Source organism: Jaculus jaculus, chromosome 9 (genome assembly GCF_020740685.1).
Source record: "Jaculus jaculus isolate mJacJac1 chromosome 9, mJacJac1.mat.Y.cur, whole genome shotgun sequence".
Taxonomy (NCBI): Eukaryota; Metazoa; Chordata; class Mammalia; order Rodentia; family Dipodidae; genus Jaculus; species Jaculus jaculus.
The window spans coordinates 86,686,294-86,713,267 of record NC_059110.1 but is presented as its reverse complement, the minus strand read 5'-3'; the positions used below and the strand labels follow the sequence as shown (position 1 = coordinate 86,713,267).

The 26,974-nt window shown below is 43.5% G+C and overlaps 1 protein-coding gene across 1 annotated transcript in view; it reads right to left on the bottom strand.

Moving 5' to 3' along the window:
- The window catches only part of Kiaa0100 (KIAA0100 ortholog), a 44,404-nt gene that overhangs the window by 12,038 nt on the left and 5,392 nt on the right, over positions 1-26,974 (bottom strand). Inside the window, exons 10-26 of the mRNA XM_045158111.1 lie at positions 26,833-26,900; positions 26,593-26,738; positions 24,271-24,389; positions 24,021-24,184; positions 21,601-21,859; positions 20,606-20,811; positions 16,899-17,991; positions 16,145-16,336; positions 15,800-16,002; positions 15,543-15,661; positions 15,206-15,426; positions 14,347-14,537; positions 13,912-14,011; positions 13,576-13,778; positions 11,647-11,941; positions 6,445-6,602; positions 5,396-5,602 (exon numbers count right to left, since the gene is read on the bottom strand). Of these exons, the coding sequence (XP_045014046.1) occupies positions 5,396-5,602; positions 6,445-6,602; positions 11,647-11,941; positions 13,576-13,778; positions 13,912-14,011; positions 14,347-14,537; positions 15,206-15,426; positions 15,543-15,661; positions 15,800-16,002; positions 16,145-16,336; positions 16,899-17,991; positions 20,606-20,811; positions 21,601-21,859; positions 24,021-24,184; positions 24,271-24,389; positions 26,593-26,738; positions 26,833-26,900 (3,944 nt within the window). The remainder of the gene's footprint in view (positions 1-5,395; positions 5,603-6,444; positions 6,603-11,646; positions 11,942-13,575; positions 13,779-13,911; positions 14,012-14,346; positions 14,538-15,205; positions 15,427-15,542; positions 15,662-15,799; positions 16,003-16,144; positions 16,337-16,898; positions 17,992-20,605; positions 20,812-21,600; positions 21,860-24,020; positions 24,185-24,270; positions 24,390-26,592; positions 26,739-26,832; positions 26,901-26,974) is intronic.

Sequence of the window (26,974 nt, the reverse complement as noted above, 5' to 3'; positions counted from 1 at the left end):
CAATCTTTCAAAGCTGTGTGTGGTGGAGCACACCTTTAATCCCAGCACTTGGGAGGCAGAGGTAGGAGGATCACTGTTGAGTTTGAGACCACCCTGAGACTACATAGTGAATTCCAGGTCAGCCTGAGCTAGAGTGAGACCCTACCACAAAACAAACAAAAAAAAAAAATCAGTCTTTCCAACTTACTCCAAAGAAACTCCACTCTAAAATATAACCTGAAAAAATGGACTTAGCTATATAAAAATTACTTCATGCCTAAAAGAAGCAGAGACCCAGAAAATGCCAGGCAGTGCATTGTGCCCACCTCTACCCCTTTGCCCTTTTGATAGCAATGGTGGGGATCAAAACTTATGTATTTTACCACTAAGCCAAACTCCTAGCCCAGGCAATTAACACCCTCTGTGCCTTTCTCCTAAAGCTACTGGTAAAAGGTACTACTTGTAAGACTCTAGGCTTCTCATGTTACCAACAACCTAGCCCTTACTTGACATGTGATCTAAATGTTCATTATCTCTTAATGTCATTACACTAAGGTTCTTTGTGTAAACAGCAGTAGCCAGAGAAGAGAGATAAAGGATCAGCTTCATTTTTTTTTGGGGGGGGGGTTGGTTTTGCAAGGTAGGGTTTCGCTCTAGCCCAGGCTGACCTAGAATTCACTATGTAGTCTCAGGGTAGCTTTGAACTCATGACAATCCTCCTAACTCTGCCTCCCAAGTGCTGGGATTAAAGACATGCACCACCATGCCCAGCAGGATCAGCTTCATTCTTACTGAATAGAATGGCAAATGAAATTATCACTTTGGTTGTTTTTCTTTTCATTAATTGCTGTTTTCATTTTGGTTCTATGGCTTAGCTAAATCCTGTAAACTCACTTGGAAGTATACCACACTGTGCACAATGTGGACATTAACACCTATTAAGTATGATATGATAATGCCCAATAATAGCTAGATTTACCATTTTATAACCATTAGATCTGCTGTAAGTCTAACGATATATCTTAGAAACTAGTGTTTCTATACAACCTTACAATACAATAAGCTCTTTCCCCAGTCTGAGCCAACTGCTCACAATCCTAGCAACAAAAATGTTATCTTAGAGGCTGGAGAGATGCTGTAGTGGTTAAGGTGCTTGCCTGCAAAGCATAAGGACAAGGGTTTGATTCCCTAGTACCCACGCAAAGCCAGATGCACAGGTGGTGCAAGTGTATGGAGTTCATTTGCAGCAGCAGAAGGCCCTAGCACACTCATATTCATTCATTTTCTATCTCTCTCTCTCTCTCTCTCTCTCTCTCTCTCTCTCTCTCTCTGTGTGTGTGTGTGTGTGTGGTGTGTGTGTGTGCGCGTGTGTGTGTGTGAAATAAATAAAATAAAAATGTTTTTAAAAAAGCCAGGCATGGTGTCACACTCCTTTAATCCCAGCACTTGGGAGGCAGAGGTAGGAGGATCCCCATGAGTTTGAGGCCACCCTGAGACTACATAGTGAATTCCAGGTCAGCCTGGACTACAGTGAGACCTTACCTTAAAAAAAAAAAAAGGTTTGGGAGACCTGTCCATCACTCCTAAACCTCTGGGTTCTGTCTCCAATTGGGCCAAGAGGAGGAGAGAATGCCCCTGGCCCCTTTGCCTTTTCCTGCCTTCCATAAAGCAGGAACTTTCTGCACCTTCTCTATAAATCTCTCCCTTTACCCACACCCTCTCTGTGTGTTTGTGTGTAAGAAAGAGAATGCGCACACGAGTGAGAGAGAATTGGTGCGCTAGGACCTCAGCCACTGAAATCAAACTCTAGAGGCATGCGCCACCTTATGCACATGTGTTTACCATGTGCGTATATGTCATATTCTGCATCTGGTCTATGTGGGTTCTGAGACAACAAACCCAGGTTCTTAAGCTTCGCAGGCAAGCACCTTAACTGGTAAGCCATCTCTCCAGCCCCTCTCTAAATGTCTTTTCATGTTTCTTCTAGGGTCACAGTCCATGTGGGTACATTCATTTTCCTTGCCTTGTTTCTGTAGTTCCATCAATAAATATAATTATCTTTCTCAGTTTGGTTTGACCAATTCTTTCATTGAATACAAACTTAGGGTTTGGGGTTCAAGGACTTTCTTGGAATTTCCACAGACCCAGTATCAGAGGCACTGTGACTTGCTGATAGGAACATGTATACATGATCCCCCCCCCTTTTTTTTTTACTATATAGCTTAATACATATAAGCCAGGCATGGTAGTGCACGCCTTTAGTCCCAGCACTTGGGAGGCAGAGGTAGGAAGATCACTGTGAGTTTGAGGCCACCCTGAGACTACATAGTGAATTACAGGTCAGCCTGAGCTAGAGTGAGACCCTACCTTAAAAAAAAAAAAAAAAAAAACAAACTGTATTTGTAAGCAGAGAGAGAAAAACGAATGGCCATGCTAGGACTCTAGACACTGAAAAATCACTATAACTGATTTTAACCTATACTACAGAGCCATAGTAATAAAAACAGTGTGGTACTATTACAAAAAGGACACATATATCAATGGAACAGAATAGAGGACTCAGATGTAAGTCTGGGCAGGTACAGCCACCTGATTTTTGACAAAAATGCCAAAAATACTCATTGGAGAAAAGAGAGCCTCTTCAACAAATGGTGTTGGGAGAACTGATCATCTATATGTAAAATGATGAAAATAGATCCTTATCTCTCACCATTCACAAGAATTAAGTACAAATGGATCAAAAATCTTAGTATCAGACCTGAAATTCTAAAACTGCTAGAGGAAAAAGTAGGGGAAACCCTAACATACTGGCATAGGCAACGCCTTTCTGAATATAACCCCAGTTGCTCAGGAAATAAAACCACTAATCAAACGCTGGAACCTCATAAAATTACAAAGCATTTGTACAGCAAAGGACACTGGGAATAGAGCAAAAAGGCAACCTACAGAATGGGAGAAACTCTTTGTCAGCTATGTAGCTGACAAGAGAATTAATATCTAGGATATACAAAGAACTCAGAAAACTAAGAAAGAAGAAATCAAACCAATTTAAAAAACAGGCTATGGAACAAAATAGAGTTCTCAAAAGAAGAAATACAGATAGCATATAAACATTAAAAAAAAGTTGTACATCCTTAGCCATTAGGAAAATGCAAATTAAAAGTACTTTGAGATTCCATCTCACTTCTGTCAGAATGGCTATCATCAAAAAAACTGCCAGTATGGTAGCATACACCTTTAATCCCAGCACTCAGGAAGCAGAGGTAGGAGGATTGCCATGAGTTCAAAGCCACCCTGAGACTACAGAGTGAATTCCATGTCAGCCTGGGCTACAGTGAAACCCTGCCTTGAAAAAAAAAAAAAAAAAAAAAGACAATAAATGTTAAACAATATTTTGAAAATGTTTTGGGGCATCAAGGACCTCCCTGGCCAACAACTCACTGGAAGGTATCCCATCTCTGGCACTGAAAATTTTCTATTAACAATCTATGGCTTCTTGGTGTACCATTGTCCAAAAAAGTAGGTTTCCATATGACTTATTCATAACATCTTAAGACTATGATGAACCCTCCTCCTACCCTTCCTTTACTCATTCTCTTCCCCTGACCTCACTTAGGCCTTTCCAACCCCAGTAATCTATTCATCTACTTACATATATACAATACCAGCCCTTTTAAGTCCTCCCTTCTCCTCCCTCTCTTATAGCTCTTTCTAGCTTACTGGCCTCTGCTACAGATTTTTACTCCAACACACATACAAGTCCAAACATTTGTAGGTCCCTGAAGATTCCAAAACATTACAGGCCATCGCTAAGGCTCTTGGTTTCCCACCAGGAATAGATAGTAAAGACTGCTAAAGACTCATTGAGAAATCTTGCTGGTGCTGAGCTAAAAACCTCTTCCACGTAAACCAACTGACAGAAAGCTGGAAAAACTATGCTGCATGTAACTCTATGGGAGAGAGAAAAGTCACCAGTGGATATAAACAGTGGACACTACAAGCCTTAAATTTGGTCAGCAAGGCCAAATGAGCCAATGGGTGCAATAGTGACATGTCTGTTATGAGGGGAACCAACTGCTCTCTAATTGGATTGGAGGCCCACTCCACAGGAAGGAATATATGTCTAATACTGAAAACCTATGGCAGAGGAAGTCATGAGCCCTAGGGGTATAACGTCTGCTAGTGTCTGGCTAAATGTATATATTACACTCACCAAACTGCCTGGAAAGCACTTCTCTTAATGTTCATACCTAAATATGCTACTCTCCACTTTCGATTATAGAAACTTCTCTTTTCAGATGGTGGTGACCTTGAGATGACTCAAAAGGTACCATGGTGCTGAGAAGAAGTAACAAGAGGAGTGCTCAGCACTGAAACATCTTTATCACACCCTCCAAGGCTCAGGGTCCATTGCAGAAGAGGTGGTGGAAAGAATGTAAGAGCCAAAGGAACAGTAGGGCTCATTACAATGCAGTCTTCCAGACACAAAAAGGCCTGGATATACATGACCTCACAGTGCCTGACACGACCATCATAATAGAAGGAAAAGATGATGACATCAAAATAAGAGACTGATTGAGAGGGAGAGGGAATATGATAGAGAGTGGAGTTGTGATGGGAAAGTGGAAGGGGACAATTACAATGGTTTACTGTCTATAATTATGAAAACTGTCAATAATAATAAATTTTTAAAAAGACATACCATATAAAGTTTTCTTTTCTTTTTTTTTCTTCACATCAGGGCCTCTAGCCACTGCAAATGAACCCCTGATGCATGCACCACTGTGTACATCAGGTTTTATATGGGCCCTGGGAAATCAAACCTGGGTCCTTTGGCTTTGCAGGCAAGCACTTTAACTGCTAAGCCATCTCTCCAGCCCAGAAAAATCTTTAATTTAATTTTGTTTTGTTTTGCTTTTTCAAAGTAGGGTCTCCCTCTAGTTCAGACTGATCTAGAATTCACTATATAGTCTTGAGGTGGAAAAAAGAATAGCCTAAGATTGGGCTGGAGAGATGGCTTAGCAGTTAAGCACTTGCCTGTGAAGCCTAAGGACCCTGGTTCGGGGCTTGATTCCCCAGGACCCACATTAGCCAGATGCACAAGGGGGCACATGGTCTGGAATTGGTTTGCAATGGCTGGAGGCCCTGGAGCGCCCCCTCCCTCCCTTCCTCCCTCCCTCCCCCCCCCCCGTCACTCTCAAATAAATAAATAAAAATAAACAAAAAATAAAATAATAGCATAAGATAAAAGGCACTGTGTTATCTACCCACACTCAAGGTGTCAGAAGCCTCATTGTTCTGCTAAGCAGAAGGTAGGTGCTGTGAAAAATCTTCCAGTAATTTTAGTGGAAAGGGCTAACTATGGAAAACAGAGAGACCCATACATGGAAAAGCTTTCCCCGCCACGCTGACTAACCTCTAGCCACAGCTGTCGCCCATCCTGTTCGGTAGGGCTGCTTTCAGTGGTGGCAAAGTACTGCATGCCATCCAGTAGGCAAGTCCAAGATGTCTTTTGTTTCAATGTATCACCATACCAAGCTGGGTGGTGTTGGCACTGGAGGAGCTGTGCTTTGGCAGCTGACACAATGACACAGCCTTCTGTCTCTGCTCCACGTAGAACCATCTATGTCAGAGATAGATGCAAAGTTAAGACACAAAGGAAGAAGGCTATTGAGATCACTGTATCAACCACTCACTTCATCTAGTCTTACTGGCTGAATTTCACTGGCTTTTAGCTATTTAAGTGATTTTTTTTTTTTTTTTTTTTGAGGTAGGGTCTCACTCTGGCCCAGGCTGACCTGGAATTCACTATGCAGTCTCAGGGTGGCCTTGAACTCAGGTGATCCTCCTACCTCTGCCTCCCCAGTGCCAGTACTAAAGGCGTGCACCACCACGCCCAGCTAAGTGATTATTTATGATACTTGAGAGAAGGGAAAGTTTTTTTGGAGCATTCTTATTTAGAGGTGGTGGAGTACCAGGGTTAGTTATACACAAGTGTGGTCCTAGCACTGATGAGACTTGAGACAAGATGATCCCAATTCTGAGTGTTAGCTTGCAGGACATAGTGGGATCTTATCTCAAAAAAAAAAAAAAAAAGAAAAAGCTAGAGCGACAGTTCAAGCCTTTATTCTCAGCACTAGGGATGCTGAAGTAGGAGGACATCATGGAGTTCAAAGCCAGCCTGGGATACACAGAATGCTTTGCAGGTCAGAGTAAAACCCTGCCTCAAAACAAACAAGGGTAGAGGGAACTGAATCAGTGGTGCACGTCTTTAATACCAGCACTTACCAGGCAGAGGCAGAAGGACTGCTGTGAGCTCGAGGCTACCCTGAAACTACATAGTAAATTCCAGGTCAACCTGGGCTACAGCAAGACCTTACACCTCAGGAAAAAAAAAAAAAAATGTGTGAACAATCTAACTAGAAGCTAACCCAATTCTGAGGCATTGTGGTAAAGAACAGGTACCTGGCAGTTGACCAGCTCAATAAGGCAGTTTCGGTTATATATGTCATCCGTCTGGCAGGCAGCAATACCACACAACTGGTCACTCATACCTGACTCCTCTTCTGTAAATACCACAAACCTATCTGTTTCTTCAATCAGCTTCTGCAACATGGAAGCACCTGGCAAAGAAACAGCAGTGTGCAAAGTCTCAGTGTCAAGGGCAAGAGAGCACAGTCAGGGCCATGCTGACCTCCCCTCAATTGTTCTACATAGATAAGGGATACATAGGATACAGCTCTTCCAAGCCTACAACACAAATACAGCCCATCCCACTCCACCCTTGATCCCTGAGGATGAGCTATTATTTCATTCCCCTCCACTGTTAATGACAGTAACAGATTGGGCCTGGAGAGATGGCTTAGCGGTTAAGGTCCTTGCCTGCAAAGACAAAGGACCAGGTTCGATTCCCCAGGACCCACATAAACCAGGTGTACAAAGTGGTACGTGTGTCAGGCATTTCATTTTCAGTGGCCTGGTGCATCAATTCTAGTAAATAAATAAAAAATATTTTAAAAGTTAAAAAAATAAAAAAGTAGATTTCCAATAAAAACTCAAACATCAACTTAAGTTGCACTATTATTTCTTACATACAATTATTTTGAAGCCCTTTGTTGTTTCTTTTCTCATGTTTTTTTTTTAAGTATTTATTTATTTGAGATATATAAAAAGAGACAGAGACAAAAAGAATGAATGAGCACACAAGGGCCTCTAGCCACTACAAACACACTCCAGACGCATGCACCACCGTGTACATCTGGCTTATGTGGATCCTGGGGAATTGAACCTGGGTCCTTTGGTTTTGCAGGCAAGTGCCTTAACCACTAAGCCATCTATCTCTCCAGCCCAAATTGCCCATTTTAAAATTTAGCTATTTTGTTGTTGATGTTGGGTTACAGTATTATAGTTAAGGGCAATGCCCAGAATTAGACTAGTTTACCTGTGTTCAAGACCCTACCTCAACAGCACTTTTTTTGTTGTTCTTGTTCATTTTTATTTATTTGAGAGTGACATAGACAGAAAGAGGCGGGGGGGGGGGGGAATGAATGGGCATGGGCATGCCAGAGCCTCCAGCCACTGCAAACAAACTCCAAATGCGTGCGCCCCCTTGTGCATCTGGCTAATGTGGGTCCTGGGGAATCCAGCCTTGAAACGGGGGTCCTTAGGCTTCACAGGCAAGCAGTTATCTGCTACGCCATTTCTCCAGCCCCCTCTACAGCACTTATTCAACAGTGACTTTGGGGAGCTTGCTTTATACTTTTTGTGCCTCAGTTTTCTTGTCTGTAAAATAACTCTCATATAAGGCTGTTTTAATAATCTATTATTTCCTATAAAATTATCTTGTAGAGTTATTCTCTTTAGCATGAATTAGTTTTTTTCTTCAAGGTAGGGTCTTGCGCTAGTCCAGGCTGACCTGGAATTCACTGTGTAGTCTCAGGGTGGCCTCAAACTCACCTACCTCAGTCCCAAGGTGTGTGGCACCATGACCATCATGAACTCTTTTAAAAGAATGCTTATTCAATGAGAGAATTCATATATATATATGTAAAATTTTAAAAGCTGGGCATAGCCAGGCATGGTAGTGCACGCCTTTAATCCCAGCACTCGAGAGGCAGAGGTAGGAGGATCACTGAGGGTTCAAGGCCACCTTGAGACTACACAGTGAATTCCAGGTCAGCCTGGGCTAGACGGAGACTCTGCCCCAAAAAACAAACAAAATAAATATATATATGTTTGTTTTTGCTGAGAGAGATAGACAGAATGAGGAAGGGTGCTCCAGGTCTCTTGGTACTGCCAACAAACTCCAATGCCACTTTGTGCACCTGGCTTTACATAGAATCAAACCTGAGCCAGCAGACTTTGCAAGCAAGCACCTTCAACTGCTAAACCATCTTCCTAGCCCAACAGCATGAATCTAGCTCTATCCTGGAACTTCAAAACTTCCATCTCTAGCCTGAAAGTTTTAGACTCATTTCCAGCTGCTTGTCAGACTTACCTAGATGGCCTACTACCACCATAAATTCAGCATATCCAAATCTGAACTCAACAATACTACACCTTCCCAAATCTAAGTTTCTGGCTCTATCTCTGATACTACTGTTATCCTCCTTCCAATCAGCAGCCAAGTCTCCAATATGAAGAATAGTATTTCTGCCTCATCTCCATTCCCACTGCTCCTGCCTCTTACTGAGACATTACAACTGTTTAATTTGTCTCCCCATCTCCAGTTCCCCCTCTCTAGAGCTTCTTCACACCACTGTTAGATTTATCTTCCAAAAAGCAAAACTCTGATGATGATACAGCTCTGTTCAAAGACTTTCAGTCACCCCTCATTCCCTAGTGAATATAGGCTAAAATCTCTGTAGGATTGTATGAAAGGGTTTCAGTGATCTACATCCTTGTTTCTATTCTAGCCTATTTTCACTTCTCTCCTTTAGTTATTCTCTCTACAAGGCATGGTCTCACTCTAGCCCAGGCTGACCTGGACCTCACAGTGATCCTCCTACCTCTACTTCCCAAGTGCTAGGAGTTAAAGGGTATGTGCTACTACACCTGGCTTCCTTTAGTCACTCTCCATATTAACAAGACTGTTTACACTCACCTTTGTTTACACGAAGCTTTCCCTTCTCCATTCCTATGTACTGACCACCTTTTCTCTCTACTCCTAGTGTTCAATCCATAATACACTTTTGCTACTTTCTCAATAAATCCTTCCCTGATTACACTGCCTGCTTAACTCCAGTCAGGAACAGCTTCCATAGTCTCTCATTTCTCTCATACACCATTTAACAATTTTTATCTTGTTCTCAATTTCACCATAAAATATTCATTTGCAGCTGAGTGTGGTGGGGCACGCTTTTAATCCCAGCACTTGGGAGGCAGAGGTAGGAGGATTGCCGTGAGTTCAAGGCCACCCTGAGAGTACATAGTGAATTCCAAGTCAGCCTGGGCTAGAAACCCTACCTCAAAAAAACAAAACAAGCAAACAAACATAAAAACATATACTCTTAAACCAGGCGTGGTGGTACACGCCTTTAATCCCAGCACTCAGGAGGCAGAGGTAGGAGGATTGCCATGAGTTCAAGGCCACCCTGAGAGTACAGAGCTAATTCCAGGTCAGCCTGGACCTGAGTGAGACCCCACCTCAAAAAAAAAAAAAAAAAAAAAATGTAGGTATATGTATATGTGTGTGTGTGTATGTATATATGTATGTATACACACACACACACACACACACACACACACACACACACACACACACTCCCTCCCTCCCTCCCTCCCTCCCTCCCTCCCTCCCCCTCTCTCTCGCCGGGCGTGGTGATGCAGGCCTTTAATCCCAGCACTTGGGAAGCAGAGGTAGGAGGATCACCATGAGTTCAAGACCACTCTGAAACTATATAGTAAAAAGGTCAGCCTGGGCTAGAGTAAGACCCTACCTCAAAAAAAAAAAAAAAATACACACACACACACACACACACACACACACACGTACTCTCTTGCATTTGTTTATTTTCCCTACCACCTGAAGTCTTACCTCTTAAAGTTTTCTCTCAATTGTCTTTGTGAGATTTGCCTATACTATATGTAAATATATAAAATTATTTCCTTTGGAGGCTTATAGTACCCTTGAACATTCTTACAACATATTTTTACAATGAAAATTATAATTTACATATCTTACTCCTTATTATTTTCTGAACTTCCATGTATTTTTGGATCCCCAGTCCCTATGTCCATGTCTGACACATTATTACCCTCAGTACAGCTACAATGAATTTGTGAAGGAGTGAATAAAGGAACCTTTACTCAACTAGAGAAGATAAACATGCTGAGGGATATAGAATGTATCACTCACTGAACCCAGGGCAGTGTTTTATGCCTGCTAAGTACTCAGTGAACATTTGCTGACTGAGTAAATTCATCAGATATGAAAGTTATGGGTGGTAGAATCTTTGCACAAGAACTAGGCTCAATTCTCAGTACTGCCAAAACAATAAAAAGCATTAAATAGTTCTTTAACCCTTTGCTTCTTTCTTTTACCCAACTGTTTTTGCTTTTTTTAATATTTTCATTTATTTATTGGGGGGGAGAAATAAATGAATGGGAATGAGTGTGCCAGGGTCTCTAGTTGCTGCAAATTTGGCTTACTGGAAGTACTGGAGGCAAGTGCCTTAAACCACTGCAACATCTCTCCAACCATTAATTCTAGATTTTTGTTTTTAATTTTTTTTGTTCATTTTTAATTTATTCATTTGAAAGTGACAGAGAGAGAGGGAAAGAGACAGATAGAGAGGGAATGGGCGCGCCAGGGCTTCTAGCCACTGCAAACCAACTCCAGACGCGTGCGCCCCCTTGTGCATCTGGCTAATGTGGGTCCTAGGGAAATGAGCCTCGAACTGGGGTCCTGAGGCTTTACAGGCAAGTGCTTAACCGCTAAGCCATCTCTCCAGCCCTGTTTTTAATTTTTTATTTTTTTCGATGTAGGGTCTCACTCTAGCCCAGGCTGACCTGGATTCACTGCGTAGTCTCAGGGTGGCCTTGAACTCTCGGCAACCCTCCTACCTCTGCCTCCCTGAGTGCTGGGATTAAAAGCCTGTGCCACCACACCCGGCTCTAATTTTTTATTTATTTTGAGAGACCAAGGCAGAAAGAGAATAAGCACACCAGGACTTCTAGTCATTGTAAATGAACTCCAGATGCATGTGCCCCCTTGTGCAGCTGGGTTACGTGGGTACTGGGGAATTCAGCCTGGGTTCTTAGGCTTTGCAGGCAAACTCCTTAACTGCTAAAGCCATCTCTCCAGCCCCAGTTTTTGTTTTTCAATACAGGGTCTTGCCCTAGCACAGGCTAACCTAGAATTCAGTATTTAGTCTCAGGCTGGCCTTGAACTCATGGCGATCCTCCTACCTCTGCTTCCCGAGTGCTAGGATTAAAGCCATGCACCACCATGCTCAGCTTTCATTCTGTTTTGACCCCAGAATTCCTCATTCGCTTTTCCTGGCTACAAATCAGATCTTTGAAAGGCTCCCTAGCATTAGTATATAAAACTAAGGTGACCTAATAGAGAAAAATACTAAATTTCAGTTCTACATTTACAACTTAGTACTCCTCAAACCCTGCCTTTGTGCTAAACATAAACTCATAGTCTCATCTTCCCCAGCCTACCTCCCGATGATGCCTTATCAGGCTGTCCACTGAAGCAAGGAGTGCTGACATGAGGTGGGACTTGAGCACTAGGTGAGGCACCCCGCTTTGGCTTTTTGGCTGGCATCTGGGGATCAATCTTTAAACCCTTCAGGGCCTCAGTAGAGAGATTACGTTTGAGCACAGCTGCCTTTTTGTAGCCATCATATAAGCCAAAAGCAATGTCCCGGTTGGTGGTTGTCCAGGAAATCCGTAAATCTACCAAGTACAGCTGGTGTGTATGAAAGGCAGGATCCCCATCTCGAGTAGAGAGGTCCTAAGAAACAGGAAAAGGATGTAAGAATCATGTAGCCATTGCCAGCATTGCTCCTGGACACAAAAGCAGATAAAAGCTTGTTACATAATAAACCAGTTCTGAAAGAGAATGAAATACCCTGAAGAAAGAAACAGTATTGGACTTAGCTTGTATATTACTTCATACCCTAACTATACTTAATGCTTTTTATGTCTCTATGAGTTTCAACTTAAAATTCTTCCATAACTGTATGTGTGGCAGGCAGGGGGAAGGGGAAAAGTCAGCACCAGATGAAGTATTAAAAAAATTTTACTTGGGGGGAGGGGGAACAGGGACAAGGGAAAAGGGGGCACTAGCCCTGATGTATCCATATAAAATATGTTGTTAATAATAATAACAGAGGCCAGGCATGGTGGCGCACACCTTTAATCCCAGCACTTGGGAGGCAGAGGTAAGAGGATCGCTGTGAGTTCGAGGCCACCCTGAGACTACAGAGTGAATTGCAGGTCAGCCTGGACTAGAGTGAGACCCTACCTCGGAAAAAAAAATAATAATAATAATAACAGCAAAAAAAATTATTCTTGGGCTGGAGAGATGGCTTGGTGGGTAAGGTATGATTGGAGCTCAATTCCCCAATACCTACATAAGGCCAGATGCATTAAGTGGCACACGCATCTGGAGGAGTTTGTCTGTAGTGGCTAGAGGGCCTGGCAGGCCCATTCTCTCTGACTCTCGACTATCTCTCTCTGCAAATAAATAAATATATGTACTTCTTAAAAAGAAAAAAAGCTGGTCGTGATGCTACAAGCCTTTAATCTCAGCACTTGGGAAACAGATTGGATGATCGCTATGAGTTCCAGGGCACCCGAGATCACATAGTAAATTCCAGGTCAACCTAGGCTAGAGGGAGACCCTACCTTAAAAAACAAAGCAACATAAAATTTAACTCTTTCTGGGTGTGGCATTTCATGCCTTTAATCCAGGCACTTGAGATTCAGAGGTAGTAGGATCATTGTGAGTTTAAGGCCATCCCAAGACTACATAGTGAATTCCTGGTCAGTATGGGCTATAGGGAGACTCTACCTTAAAAAAAAAAAAAGAAAAAAAATTGTTTTACTCTTGCACTTAAGAGATGGCTCAGTGGTCAAAGGTGTTTGGTTACAAAACCTGATGGCCTAGCTTCAATCCCCCAGTACCCACATAAAGCCAGACTCACAAAGTGGTGCATGCATTTAGAATTTGTTTGTAGTGGCAACAAGCCCTGGCATGTTCATTCTCATTCCCTCTCTTCCTCTGCTTACAAATAAATTTTTTTTTTTTTTGAAGCAAGGTTTCATTGTAGCCCAGGCTGGTCTCAAACTCATGGCAATCCTACCTCTGATTCCTGAGTGTTGGTTTTAAAGCATGCACCACCATGCCCTTCCTCCTTCATCCCACTGGACACAGGGGAAAAAAAAAAAAAAAAGACAGCTATCTGAAACCCAGAATGAAAAGCCTCACCAGAACCTGGCCATGCTAGCACTTCTAAAGCCTCCAGAGCTATAGGAAATAAACTTATGCTGGTTAAGCCGCAGCAGTCTAACCTATTTTGCTCAAGCAAACTGAGATAGCTACTAACATAACTGATGCCAAAAGAGACTATTATCAGACAGTACCTCCTCAGTGGTGCCATTGCTGTGCCGCTGGTAGGTGAGTGAAGACAGGCTCAACAAGTGGGTCTTTGTTACCAAGGGATCAAGGCAGTGATCAACATTTTCTTCCGTGGGTGAGGCCATCAAGTGAACAGTCACCTGACTTAGGTCACTCACCATCTGGGTGACACTCCAGTCAGAAATGAGGCGCCGCATCACTGTGCCCGCTGAGAAAGGAGGCACAGTCCATGCAGAAAGTATGGAAGGATAATATGAGTCGTTAGGGAGGAGAATGGAACTGAGAAATGGAAAAAGGACAAGGAAGAAGCTAGGAGAAATGAAAGGAGATTTTGATCTTACCTTGAGGTATAAGCCGCTGAGTCCCCCGAGTGAAGACATGGCCCTGATTACACTCAATCTGGATGCCCCGTTGCTGGGCAAATGAAGCCCAGTAATGTACCTGGTAACAAGAAAGAACAAAACTAAAGAAAGAATGTCATAAGAGATTCGATATATTAGAATATAAGAAAACTAAGGCGCTAGAGAGATGGGTCAGTGGAAAAGGTGCTTGCTTGCAAAGCCTGCCTGCCCTGGTTCAATTCTCCAGCAACCCCATAAAGCCAGATGCAAAAATCTGGTGTTCTGCAGTAGCAAGAGACTATGCCATGTCCATACCCACACACACATGCAGATAAATGATACTGAAAAGAAAGAGAGAAGAAAAAAGGAGAGGAAAGAAGGGAGGGGAAGGAGGGAAGGAAGGAAGATCAGAAGATATCAGATGTAGTGCCTAACCTGTAACTGGGGAAAGAGTGCAGTATAGGAAAGCTGCTTGTAGTGCTGGCCAAGTTTCTTCTTGCTGGGTTTCAGGTTATTAAAGAGCTTTCCTCTACAGATAGGTCTTGTGACACTTGTCCAAGTTGCCCAAAAGTTTTGCATCCAGCGCAGAGTACTACTATATAGCAGGATTCGGGGCTGGGATATTGCTGCAAAAGAAAAGATAGATATATCCAAGGTGAAGCTAAGTTCTTTCCTAGTTTCAGGTTTAGTGATTTAAAAACTTAAACAGCCTCCTATTCAGTGCCCCCAACACCCTCTCTTTCAAGAATCTATGTAAGCTCTTTGCTTTCACCTACGGCTATGGTCTGAATGTTTGTGTCTCCCCCAAATTTTTATGTTGAAATCCTAAACACCAAGGTGATAATGGTGTTGAGGCAGGCCATTGTCATCAATTAGATCAGGAGGGCAGAAACCTCATGAAGGAAATTAATGTTCTTGAAAGTGTGAACCAAAAGAGTTCACTAGATCCTTCCACCATCTGAGGACACAGCAAGAAGGTGTCACCTATACAAGGAGTGGACCCTCATCACACACTGAATCTGACCAGCACCTTTACCTTGAACTTCCCAGACTATAGAGTTGTAAGAATCAAGTGTCTCTCCTCAGTTTCTCATAAGCCACCTCATTTATATTATTGTTAGACCAAAACGATACTAATACACATCCACCCACACCCAACCAAAATTCTCCTCTATCCATCTTGTCCTTTCTTCAAGTTAAAGTCAAGTCCTCAGTGTCCCAAACCCATCTTCTAATCCCTTCCTCCCGGGCTCATCCTCCAGCCCCTCCCTGTTCCCCAAAACCCAAGCCTCACTCCCACTGTGTTGAGTCAGATCCATCTTGATGGAGAGATTGAGGTTCTCAGAGCGGAAGGCCCGGTAGGAGTCATGAAGCTGGCCCAAGGGCACCTCAGGCAGGAACTCTGGGGCCCTCAGGGTGACACTGTGGTGATCGTGGGGGTTCCCATGGCACAGCCACTGCAGGTCCAGTGTCATACAGAGGTCAGGCAGGTGAAGGAAGCAGCAGTCATCATACCTGCCTCACAACAGAGCCCCAGCCCTCGGTGATCACTTGCTTCCCCTTGGTTTTCCCCCTCTCCCTCCACCCTGACTCACCCACCCAGTGCAGGCCCCACCCTTCACACCACTCACTTAGAGGCTGTTCTCACGTTGATATCCAAGTCACCTTTGAACACAAACTGACCAGGTTTCCAATGGAAAGAAAGGTGACTCCATTCCCAGTGCATATTTTCAGTTGTATTATATGGATCCTGTAACAATCCCCAAGAACAGGATGATATGGATAAGAGAACCATGTCGCAAATCAGAACCCTTCTCTTTCCCCCTTATGCTATACAGACCACAACCACACTATTCTAGTGGGAAAATGACTCCACGAGACCCCTCACCTCAGTGGCCATCTGGTGCAGGTTCGCTTGTTCAATGTCCATGTGCCAGTCCCCATGGAAAAGAAGACGGCTCTTGTCCCACCAAGGCAAGGGTGGGCTGGGGTCAGCTGAGGGCTTGGTCAAGAGGTCTACACATTGCCCAATCAGTGTCCAGGCAGGATCCCAGCATGGGCCCCATACCACTGTATACTGGAAGATTTCCGCTAGAACAGGAAAACAGAAGGAATAGCATACTGCACAACTCCACTCTTCTGTTCTACCTTCACTCCAAAAGAGTCTCAGCTCATCACCCGTCCAAGTCACCACAAATACCCCTCAGCCAAGCCAACCACACCCTGTACTCACAGTGGAAGTCATGGTAGAATTTGAGCGGGGGCATGTTCCTTTCTACTGCCACGTTACCCCATGGAAGCCCCAACTGCAGGATTTGACGTCGACGGGAGCAAGGCTGACCACTCTGTTCAGTGCCAGCCAATCGACCCATCAGTCGCCAGTCACGGATCTCAAACAGGTACCGTGGGTAGTCTCTAATCCGAACTATCATTGAAGGGCAGACAGACGTTGCCTATTCAGGTGCTGTTTTCAGACATTTTTTCCCCTTAGCATTCTTTCTACTTGTCTGTATTGATCATCAATTGTAAGAGCAAAGGCTGGAAACTGGCAAATAGAAAAGCTAAAAAAAGGTCCTAAAAGAGCTGGGTGTGGTGGTACATGATTTTAATCCCAGCACTTGGAAGGCAGAGGTAGGAGGATCACTGAGTTCAAGACCACCCTGAGACTACATGGTGAATTCCACATCAGCCTCATCTATAGTAAGAGTCTACCTCGAAAAACCAAAGGGGAAAAAAAAGTCATAAAGTCCATAGAGTAGAAGGCGAAGTGCAAAGCACAGAGATCCAAACCCACAGTGACCTTAAAGATGACCTACTGGCTGTTCTTTCATGTCAGCTGAGTAGTTTCAGGGTGAAATTCGGGAACAAAGAAAGGGAAGCTTAGCCATGCAACCCCACCCAGCTAAAACCAACCTCCTCTGTAATCACTCAGGGAGTTCCCTGGAGCTCACAGGACAAACACCACAAGTAAGGGGAGCTCTACTTACCCAGAAAGGTCTTGACACTGCACTTGAGCATTCGACACCAGTGAATGACTAGATCTACTCCTTCAGCAGGAAAAGGGCTGCCAGGATCAAGCTCTCGAACCTGTTCTATCACTTGTTCAGGTCCATGGAAGGAGGCATCTGCCAGAGCCACCAACTCTAGCCCTGCCAGGCTCCAAGTGAGCAGTGCCCGGCGCATGGGTGTGTTGCCATAGAGACGACGGGAGCGCTGAATGTAGATTTCAATGTTTTTGCGTTCCAAAGAGGCATAGAGCTCCTCAATTTTTCGAGCTGGTAATAACTCACCATGCTGCTTCCGAAGGGCAGCCACCTTGGCATCCAGCAGCTGCAACCTTTTGGCACTCTCCTTACTTTCGTCTTTCATCAATTCATAGTTATCATGAAGTTTCACCTCAAAAATGTCATCCAGGAAAACCCATGAGAAGTGCTGAACCTTCAAGAGCAGATCAGGTGGGAGTGGGGCAGGGCTTGCAGAAGCCCAAGTAGGAGTCCCTCGATGCAGCCCCTTTAACCACTTCTGAACTCCCACAGCTTCATCCAAAGTTCGAGAGAAATCATACTGATAAGGAAACTCCACTGAGACAGATCCTAAGGACAGAAGCCAAACACGATTCCGGAGGGTCTGCAGTGCAGGGAAGGGGGTCCGGTGGAGAATCATCTCCTCCAGCTCAGGTAGCAGCTGCACCTCTACCTCCTTGAAGTTGAAGATGCTATTACCATCAAAGCCAGCAGCAAGCTCTGGACAGTAAGCCTGCAGCGAACCTCCATGCCGGTTCAGTGACACACTCTCTGCAGCCAGGGTAATGAACTTGTCCTCAGCTACAAATGCTGTCAGTTTGGCTGTGCTAACCTCCAGTGTCAGGTTGAGTAGCCTCTTAGGCGGGGATGGCTCGTGGAGATGATCTTCTGTCTCAGAAGTGGTTCCTGGAGTCTCTGGCACACAGGATGGAACAACCTCGGGAAACACAGTGGCTTGTAATAGTTCTCGACATTGTTGGATGGCCAGGACATGCTGGTACAAGTACATGTGATCTGGAGGGCTCCAGAGCAAAGTCAGCCCTGCACCACATTGAATCTGCAAGAAAAAAAGACTCTATCAATCACCATATCTCAATGCAGCAGAGCTGGCAGAGATGACTACATGCATACCTGGCACAAGAACTAAATCCACCCACGAGTCTTTCCTGAACAACCTAAATACTGTCGGCTATGTTCTCCCCAGCACTAATGTTCTGAGCTAACAATTGTCATTTATCTCACACTTAAGGAGCACTTACAAACTGGGCATGGTGGCACATGCCTTTAATCCCAGCACTTGGGAGGCAGAGGTAGGTAGGCTGCCATGAGTTCGAGGCCACCCTGAGACTACATAGTGAATTCCAGGTCAGACTGGACTAGGGCAAGATCCTACCTTGAAAAAACAAACAAAAAAATAGTAATAATAAGGGGGGGGGGCTGGAGAGATGGATTAGTGGTTAAGACACTTGCTTGTGAAGCCTAAAGACTAGGTTAGATTCCCCAAGATCCACGTAAGCCAGATGCACATGGTTGACATGTACATCTGGAATTCATTTGCAGTGGCCAGAGGCCCTGATGTGCCTATCCTCTCTCTCTAATAAATGAAAATAAAACATTGTTTTAAAAAGTAGTTACATTTTTAAAACTCTCTACCTGAATGTTAAATAGTAGAAGTCATGTGTTTTAATTCACTGGTTATCTATCATAATACATCTAGTATACACAGAAAGTACTCAATAAATCATTTAGCTTTATGTTTCTGCGTGTGAGTTGTCATTCTATTTACTGTCTAAAAACAAGTGCAATGTGAAATGTTTCATCAATTGATTGCATCTTAATTTCTAAAAGGTAGCATAATAATACCGGTCACACAGGATAATATAGCAATTGAGTAGAGCCCTTGTCAGCTAAAAGGTTAGAGAAATTTAAATTCCAAGACAGAAAAAATCTCTCACATTCCAGTCTCTGAAAAGCAAACTCCAATTTCCAAAGGAAGGTGAGATCTGACAAATCGGAGCACATCACAGCCTGCTTCTATAGACAACCAACAGTAAGAGACACTAAGGGCTGGAGATGGCTTAGTGGTTAAGGCACATGCCTGCAAAGCCTAAGGACCCAGGTTCTATTCTCCAGGTCCCACATAAGCCAGAAGCACATGGTGGCACATGCGTCTGGAGTTTGTTTGCAGTGACTAGAGGTCCTGGTGCACCCATTCTCACTCTCTTCTCTCTCCCTCTGTCTCTAATAAATAAAAATAAATATATCTTTTAAAAAGGGAGAGATTAGGCTAGAGAGATGGTTTAGCGGTTAAGGGGCTTGCCTGCAAAGCCAAAGGACCCAGGTTTGATTCCCCAGGACCCACGTAAGCCAGACTCACAAGGGGGCGTACACATCTGGGGTTCATTTGCAGTGGCTGGACACCCTGGCATGCACATTCTCTCTCTCATTCAAATAAATAAAAATAAAATATTTAAAAAAGAGAGAGAGAGATTGGAAAGCTGCCACCATCTTTGGATTCCTACTAGCCTCCAAAAAAGCCAAGTACTCCCACAAAATGACATCAGATCATTTTCTTTTAAAAGTCCCCTTAATTATCAAATACTAAATTATTTTATTAGGGTTTTTTGGGGGTATAGCTTTTTGAGGTAGGGTCTCACTCTAACCCAGGCTCACCTGGAATTCACTATGTAGCCTCAGGGTGGCCTTTAACTCACAGCAATCCTACCACTGCCTCTCAAGTGCTGGGATTAAAGGCATGTGCCACCATACCTGACTGGTATGCATATTTTTCAAATATTTTATTAGAATAGGTGCACCAGGGCCTCTAGCCACTGAAAACAAACTCCAAACACATGGGTTGCCTTGTGCATCTGGCTTACATGGGTACTGAGGAATCAAACCTGGGTCCTTAGGCAAGTGCTTAACTGCTAAGCCATCTATTCAGCCCTGGGTTTTTTGGTTTTGTTTTGTTTTTTCGAGGTAGGGTTTCACTCTAGCCCAGGCTTCACTATGTTGTCTCAGGATGGCCTTGAACTCATGGTGATTCTCCAACTTCTGCCTCCCAAGTGCTGGGATTAAAAGTGTGAACCATAAAACCCAGTTGGTTTGCATAATTACATAAATAAATGTTTAAAAACATGAATGAAGAAGGGAGGAAGGGCAACAGAACAGGTAACATTGTTCTCTTGTTTCATAATGTATGTTATAAAGACTGAAAACCTTGGGCTGGAGAGATGGCTTAGTGGTTAAGGCACTTGCTTGCAATGACAAAGGACCCAGGTTCATCTCCCCAGGACCCACTTAAGCCAGATGCACAAGGGAGTGCCAAATCTGGAGTTTATTTGCAGTGGCTGGATGTGTCCATTCTCTCTCTCTACCTGCCTACTTCTATATCTCTTTCTCAAATATACATAAATTTTTTTTTTTTTAAATAAAAGGCTAAAAATCTTAACTCTGCCCGGGCGGCCTTCCCACATTTAACAACAGTCCAGCTCCCACTGGGCTGGTGGATTTTCAGTCCTGGAACCCCCTCCTCCCAGAGAAGCCTGTTCTCTGCTTTCTTTTCCTTTCACTTTGAAATAAACCTTTCTTTTAAACACTTTTCTTTTAAAGACTGAAAAAGGCTACAAGCAGCAGAAAAGACCAACCTGTCCCAGTGCCCTCAGCATTACCTCTAGAGAACGGATGCTGCTGTGATAGGTGAGGGAGAGCATAGAGAGGCCAAGCACTGGCGTGGGAATATCAGGAGCCTTGCAACAGGGCTGCATCTTCTCCGTGACGGACTTCACTAGCGCAAGCACAAGCCCTTCAATTCCCACAGTGGAAGTCTCCACACCGCCCAAGACAGTCAATGTATCCAGTCGTACCTCTGAAGCACCTGACATTGAGAAATCATGACAACCTTGATTCATAGCTCTCAAACAGCAACTTATCCTCCCTCTCCTTTATTATTCCCTTTATTCTATTATTTTTCCCTTTGCTCTTTAAATAGATCTGACAAAAATCAAACAAGTTTTCTAATGCCTGCAAGTTGGCTGTAAAGCATTAATTCCTCAGAACTACACACAACATGAGAGCCAGATGTGGTGGTAGACACCTAGAATCTCAGCACCTGGTAGCCTCAGCAGAATTCCAGGTTCAGGGTCAATCTGAGCTACCATGCAAGATTCTATTTCAAGGAGAAAAAAAAAGAAAACTAAATGTGATTCATTCTCTTAACTACATTACAGCTTTTTCTTTCTTCTGTTTTCTCTCTCTCTCTCTCTCTCTCTCTCTCTCTCTCTCTCTCTCTCTGTGTGTGTGTGTGTGTGTGTGTGTGTGTATATAGAGTACATGTGGGCAGTGATGTATGCATGTATGTAGAGATGCCAACTTTTGACGAAGGTTCTGGGGAGTCATGAGAGGCCCTCATGCTTAAGCAGCAAGCTGTTTTTATCAGTTGAGCCATCATCCAACCCATCTTTTTGTCTTTCTTCATATTTGCCTTTAGTAAACTTCTAAGAAATATCAAGAAGCTCATGAGTTATATTAAACTTTCTAATGTGTCATGCCACTAATATAGAGAAATTCCAGATAATCAGCTTCCTTAAAAAAAGAGAGCAACTGAATCAGCATAACTTGGTAAGTTTTCACACTACCCACTTCAGCACAGACCAGTCCCACTTACCAACCAGCGAAGAAAGAGTGAACAAGTTCATGTCTTCCACCTTCAAGTCCACCTTCCACAGTAATGTCACGGATTCTCCAAGTGAAGACCTCTTCGAGAGAGTGAACTTCCCAGACTGAGGGCTCATCCAGGATATAATACGAGACAGACACTGAGCACAGATGTCAGATGCTTCTACCTGAAGTCCTCGTATTGTACAATCAAGAAAAAGGGTGTCTGACTGCGTGTTGGACAGGCCCAGAGGCTGGTTATAACTACCCTAGAAAAGAAGCCAAGGAGAAGGAGCCATGTCTTCCTTGATGTACCCACTGGTAAATTGCCCATAACCCAGTAAATATCTTAATCCTAACCATACGCATACACACAACCCTAATTTAACTCTCAGTGGGTCACAAATACCAACCCAAAACAAAAGAAAACAAGACATTAAAAGTAGAAAGGGTTTAGCAGGAATGGGAAGGGGATAAGAGAGGGCAAAGCCAGCCATGATGGCGTACATCTTTAACCCCAGAACTCGGGAGGCAGAGGTAGGAAGATTGCTGTAAGTTTGAGTGAGTTCCAGGTCAGCCTGGGCTAGTGACCCTGACTCAAAAAGAAAGGGGGGATGGGGAGTTAATGGGTAAATATGATCAAAATGTATTACATACATGTATGAAACTGTGAAAAATTAGTAGGGTGCTGAGAAGATGGCAAAGTGGCTAAAGGTGCTTGATTATAAAGCTTGCCAACCAGTGTTCAATTCCCAAACAATCCACATAAGCCGAATGAAAAAAAAAAAAAAAAGACACAAGCGAGTGACTGGTATTTACAATGGCAAGAGGCCCCAACATGCCCATAAACACTCACACATAGTGCGTAGGAATAAATTTGTTTAAAAATACATAATTTTTCTCACTCTCTGTCTCTCTCCCTTTCTCTCTGTCTCTAATAAATAAATAAAAATAAATCTTAAAATTTTTTAAAGGGCTGGAGAGATGGCTTAGCAGTTAAGGCACATGCCCACGAAGCCTAAACACCCAGGTTTGAGTCTCCATGTCCCATATAAACCAGATACACATAGTGGCACATGGATCTGGAGTTCATTTGCAGCAGTTAGAGGCCCTGGCATGCCCATTCTGACACTCTTTCTCTCCCCTTTCTGTCTGTCTCTAATAAATAAATAAAACTAAATCTTAAAAAAAAATACATAACTTTAAAAAATTTTTTTGGTTTATTTATTTTATGTATTTATTTGAGAGCGACAGACAGAGAAAGAGGCAGAGAGAGAGAATGGGCGCACCAGGGCTTCCAGCCACTGCAGACGAATTCCAGATGCGTGCGCCCCCTTGTGCATCTGGCTAACGTGGGTCCTGGGGAATCGAGCCTCAAACCGGAGCCCTTAGGCTTCATAGGCAAGTGCTTAACCACTAAGCCATCTCTCTAGTCCAATACATAACTTTTTAAAAAATAATGCTAGAGACTCCACATGCTTGGGCTGCAAAGTCACTGAGAAATCCTGGTGGTGCTGAGCTGAAAAGCTCCTCCATTGTAGACCAGCTGACAGAGAACTGGAAAAATATACGCAGCATGCAGCTCCATGAGAGAGATAGAAGTCACCAGTGGAGATAATAGTGGACACTGCTTGCCTTAAGTTTGGCCAGCCAGGTCAAATGAGCCAACGGGTACAATAGTGGCATGTTGTTTATAGGAAAAACCAACCATTCTCTAACTGAACTGAAGGACCACCCCATGGGAGGAAATACATGCTTGATACTGAAAATCTATGACAAGGGAAGTCATGAGCCCTAGGGGTGTAACTCCTGCTGGTGTCTGGCTAAATGTATATATTATGTTCACCAAACTACCCAGTAAACACTTCTCTTAAATGTTCATATCCATATACTAATGCCCTCTCACTTTTGGTCAGAGGAGCTTGTCTTTTCGTATGGCAGTGACCTTGAGATGACTCAGAAGGTACCATAGTGCTGAGAAGTGACAAAAGGAGTGCTCAGCACTGAAACATCTCTCACACCTTCCAAGGCTCAGGGTCCATTGCAGAAGAGGTGGCAGAAAGAATGTAAGAGCCAAAGGAAGGGTAGGACTCCTACAATGTGCTCCTCCAGACACAAATGGCCTGGATATCCATGACCTCTCAGTGCCTGACACTACCTACACAAGACCATCATAACAGGAGGAAAAGATCATGACATCAAAATAAGAGAGACTGATGGAGAGTGTAAAGGGGAAAGTGGGGGGGGGGGTTACCATGGTTTGTTGTCTATATCAAAGTTGTCAATAAAAATTAAGTAGAGGGTCCCCTTTGAAAAGCACGCAGTTACCAAGTTTTGTAATACTCTGATGCATCCCCTACTACCAAGTGCTCTGAAGTGGATCAGGATAAGGAGCTGTGGAGGCTACCACTCACCAAAGTCTTCACCTACCTGGAGTGTAAAGGAGTCCAGAACAAGCGCCTCACCCCAAACATGCATATTAGGTGGATGTGGTGCCCGCTGAATGTGGGAGTCACTGCCCACACGCCAGCAGAGGTGATCTACTGTTAGAACACTGCGCTGATGGATGCTTTGTGGTCTGAGGTGCTGATAATCTGAACAAAGGTGAGAAAGAGATCATCAAAAGGGCACAGCTCTACTAATGGACAAATTCCTATTCCATTCCATCCCAGACACTTACCCAGGGCGATGGAATTGAATCCCAAGGCAAAAGGTGGTGTATCTCCAAGCTGAATGGAAATATTGACATTGGAGACAGAGGTGCTAAATATGATGGGAGCCAGGATTTGAGGGAATGTTCTACACAAGGACAAAAAAGACACCACTAATTTGAAAACGAAGTTATTACAGGTTCTTAGCAATGAACAGTTTCCTGAAGCTCTCAAATTGGTGACAATTTAGTTTTTGCAAATCTTAGGGTTGGCTAAAAGTAGAAAGGAAAAGGCTAAGCTTGGCTGTTTACTGCTCCTCCCAAAGGTAATCATTAGGAGCTCCAGAAAAACACATGGAATATCATGAAATTGTAATTTTCACAGCCAAACACAGTGAATAGCAACAATATCACAAAATTCAACCAAGAAAAACCTCCAACAGGGCGTGGTGGTGCACGCCTTTAATCCCAGCACTCGGGAGGCAGAGGTAGGAGGATCACCATGAGTTCAAGGCCACCCTGAGACTACATAGTGAATTCCAGGTCAGCCTGGGCTACAGTGAGACCCTACCTCAAATAAATAAATAAATAAACAAACAAACAAACTCTCCAAGGCATATCATAGTTAAAACTCTTTAACAATGAAAACAAAGAGAACATGCTAAAAGCAGCGAGAGAGAATCAACTCACTACATACAAAGGCAATCCCATCAAAATTACCTCAGATTTCTCAGTGGAAACCCTGAAAAGCCAGAAGGGCCTGTAAATGGAACACTTCGAAGTCTAAAAAACTATGCCGTCCAATCCAAGGTACTGTACCCAGCAAAAGTATCCCTCATAACAGATGGTAAAAGAAAAACTGATGGAAAAAGTCAACTCTATGATTGTACAACACAAAGCTAAACCTACAGAGAATACTTCTTCAGGGAATACTCCACACAGAAGAACCTTAAACAACCAACCTCAACAGCCTACAAGACAATAATCACTATAGTCAAAATTACAGCAGGTTCAAAAAAGCACAAAACAGAAGAAATCACCAAATCCCATTGTGGTAGCTTAAAATGAATGGTCCCTAGTGCATTCAAGATTTTATTAGTTTGTAATCTAGATCTGCAGCCACCTGGGTGGAGAAGGTGTCACTAGGTGAACCTTAGGATCCAGCCCTGTGTGGGGGTGTATTTGAAATTTCAATCTGAAGATATGCATAGTGCCTGAGTTCTGCCTGGAATTCCTAAGTGTGCTTGTATGTGGTGTGGCTTTTGGTTTTTGGGTTGGGGCTTCTCTTTCTCTGCTTGGTTCTTTCAGAGGAGGCCAGTTTCTTCTACCATTATGGATGTGTAAACTTCAATAAATCCCTTCCTCCATAACTATGCCTGGTCTGGAAGTTCATATTGGTGACCTGGAAGCTGTCTACTACACCCAGAAAGCACCCTATCATGGCAAGGATTAAATCAAACCTCACAGTTATAACCTTAAACATTAATAATCTTAAGTCACCATCAAAAGACACAAGTTGCCAGGCGTGGTGGCATATGCCTCTAATCCCAGCACTTGGGAGGCAAAGGTAGGAGGGCTGCCATGAGTTCAAGGCCGAGACTACATAATGAATTCCAGGTTAGCCTGAGCTAGATTGAGACCCTACCTCAGAAAACCAAAAAAAAAGACAAGTTAACAGGGTGGATCAGAATAAATGGGCCCTTCTATCTGCTGTCTTCAAGAAACCCACCACACCACGCACCACACTAAAGACAGATGGAAAATGATATTCTCGGCAATTGAAAAGAAACAAGGCAGGTGTTGCAACATTGATATCTGATAAAATAGACTTCAAACCAAAAAATCTGTTGTTCTTTTTCAGGAGGTAGCCAGACCCAAAGAGATAAAACTACCCCTCACACTTCAGCCAAGCCACAACTGAAACCACAGAGAAATTGGGGAGATAAGCAAGAATGGTGCTTCCATGGTGAACCTGATAATCAGTGCTAGGGTGTAGGAGACAGGCCCTGGGGATACTCAACACTTACCAAAGCAGAGATCCAGAGGCTCCTAAGAGCTCATCACTGAGGTAGAATTAAAATTCACCCACCATGGCTCAGGGAATTTTGTGGAAGAAGGAGTGGAAAGATTGTAAAAGCCACAGGTTGAGACATCATGCCCAGAGGAATTCCCCCCAAAATAACTAACTGCTGCTCCCATGACACATAACCCACAGCCCCATGGGGATATCTGCAACCCCACTGAGGACTGTCCCCAGCGGAATGGGGGCAGGGAAGAGGGAAAAGAGGGTATCAACACATGATCTATCCCTATAAAATATGTTAATAATAATAATTAACTAATTAAAATGACCTTTTTTCCCTTTGTTTAAGAACAGGTAAACTAGATCCTTGGGTCTCCAGTGCCAGCATGTGCAGCCAGTGAGAGAATTCCTGGTGCCGGTAATGAATGATACAAGTGTTCAGAATGAGGAAAGCCGAGAGGTCAATGGTGGTCACCTGGAAATGAGAAGACCAAAATGTGGGCTTGAGTTTTTACTTATGTGGAAAGACAGCAGAGAAAGGAAGCTTCTTTGTACCAATGTCAGCATACCTGCACATTAGCTTTGAGGGAGTTGAGGCAGACAATACGTTGGCGACTCTGGGACAGTAGCAACCCATCTGTAAGAGGCCAGAAAAGTAAAACTAAGAGAGGGACAAAAGCAAGCAAGAAGATGAACAGACTAACGAACACT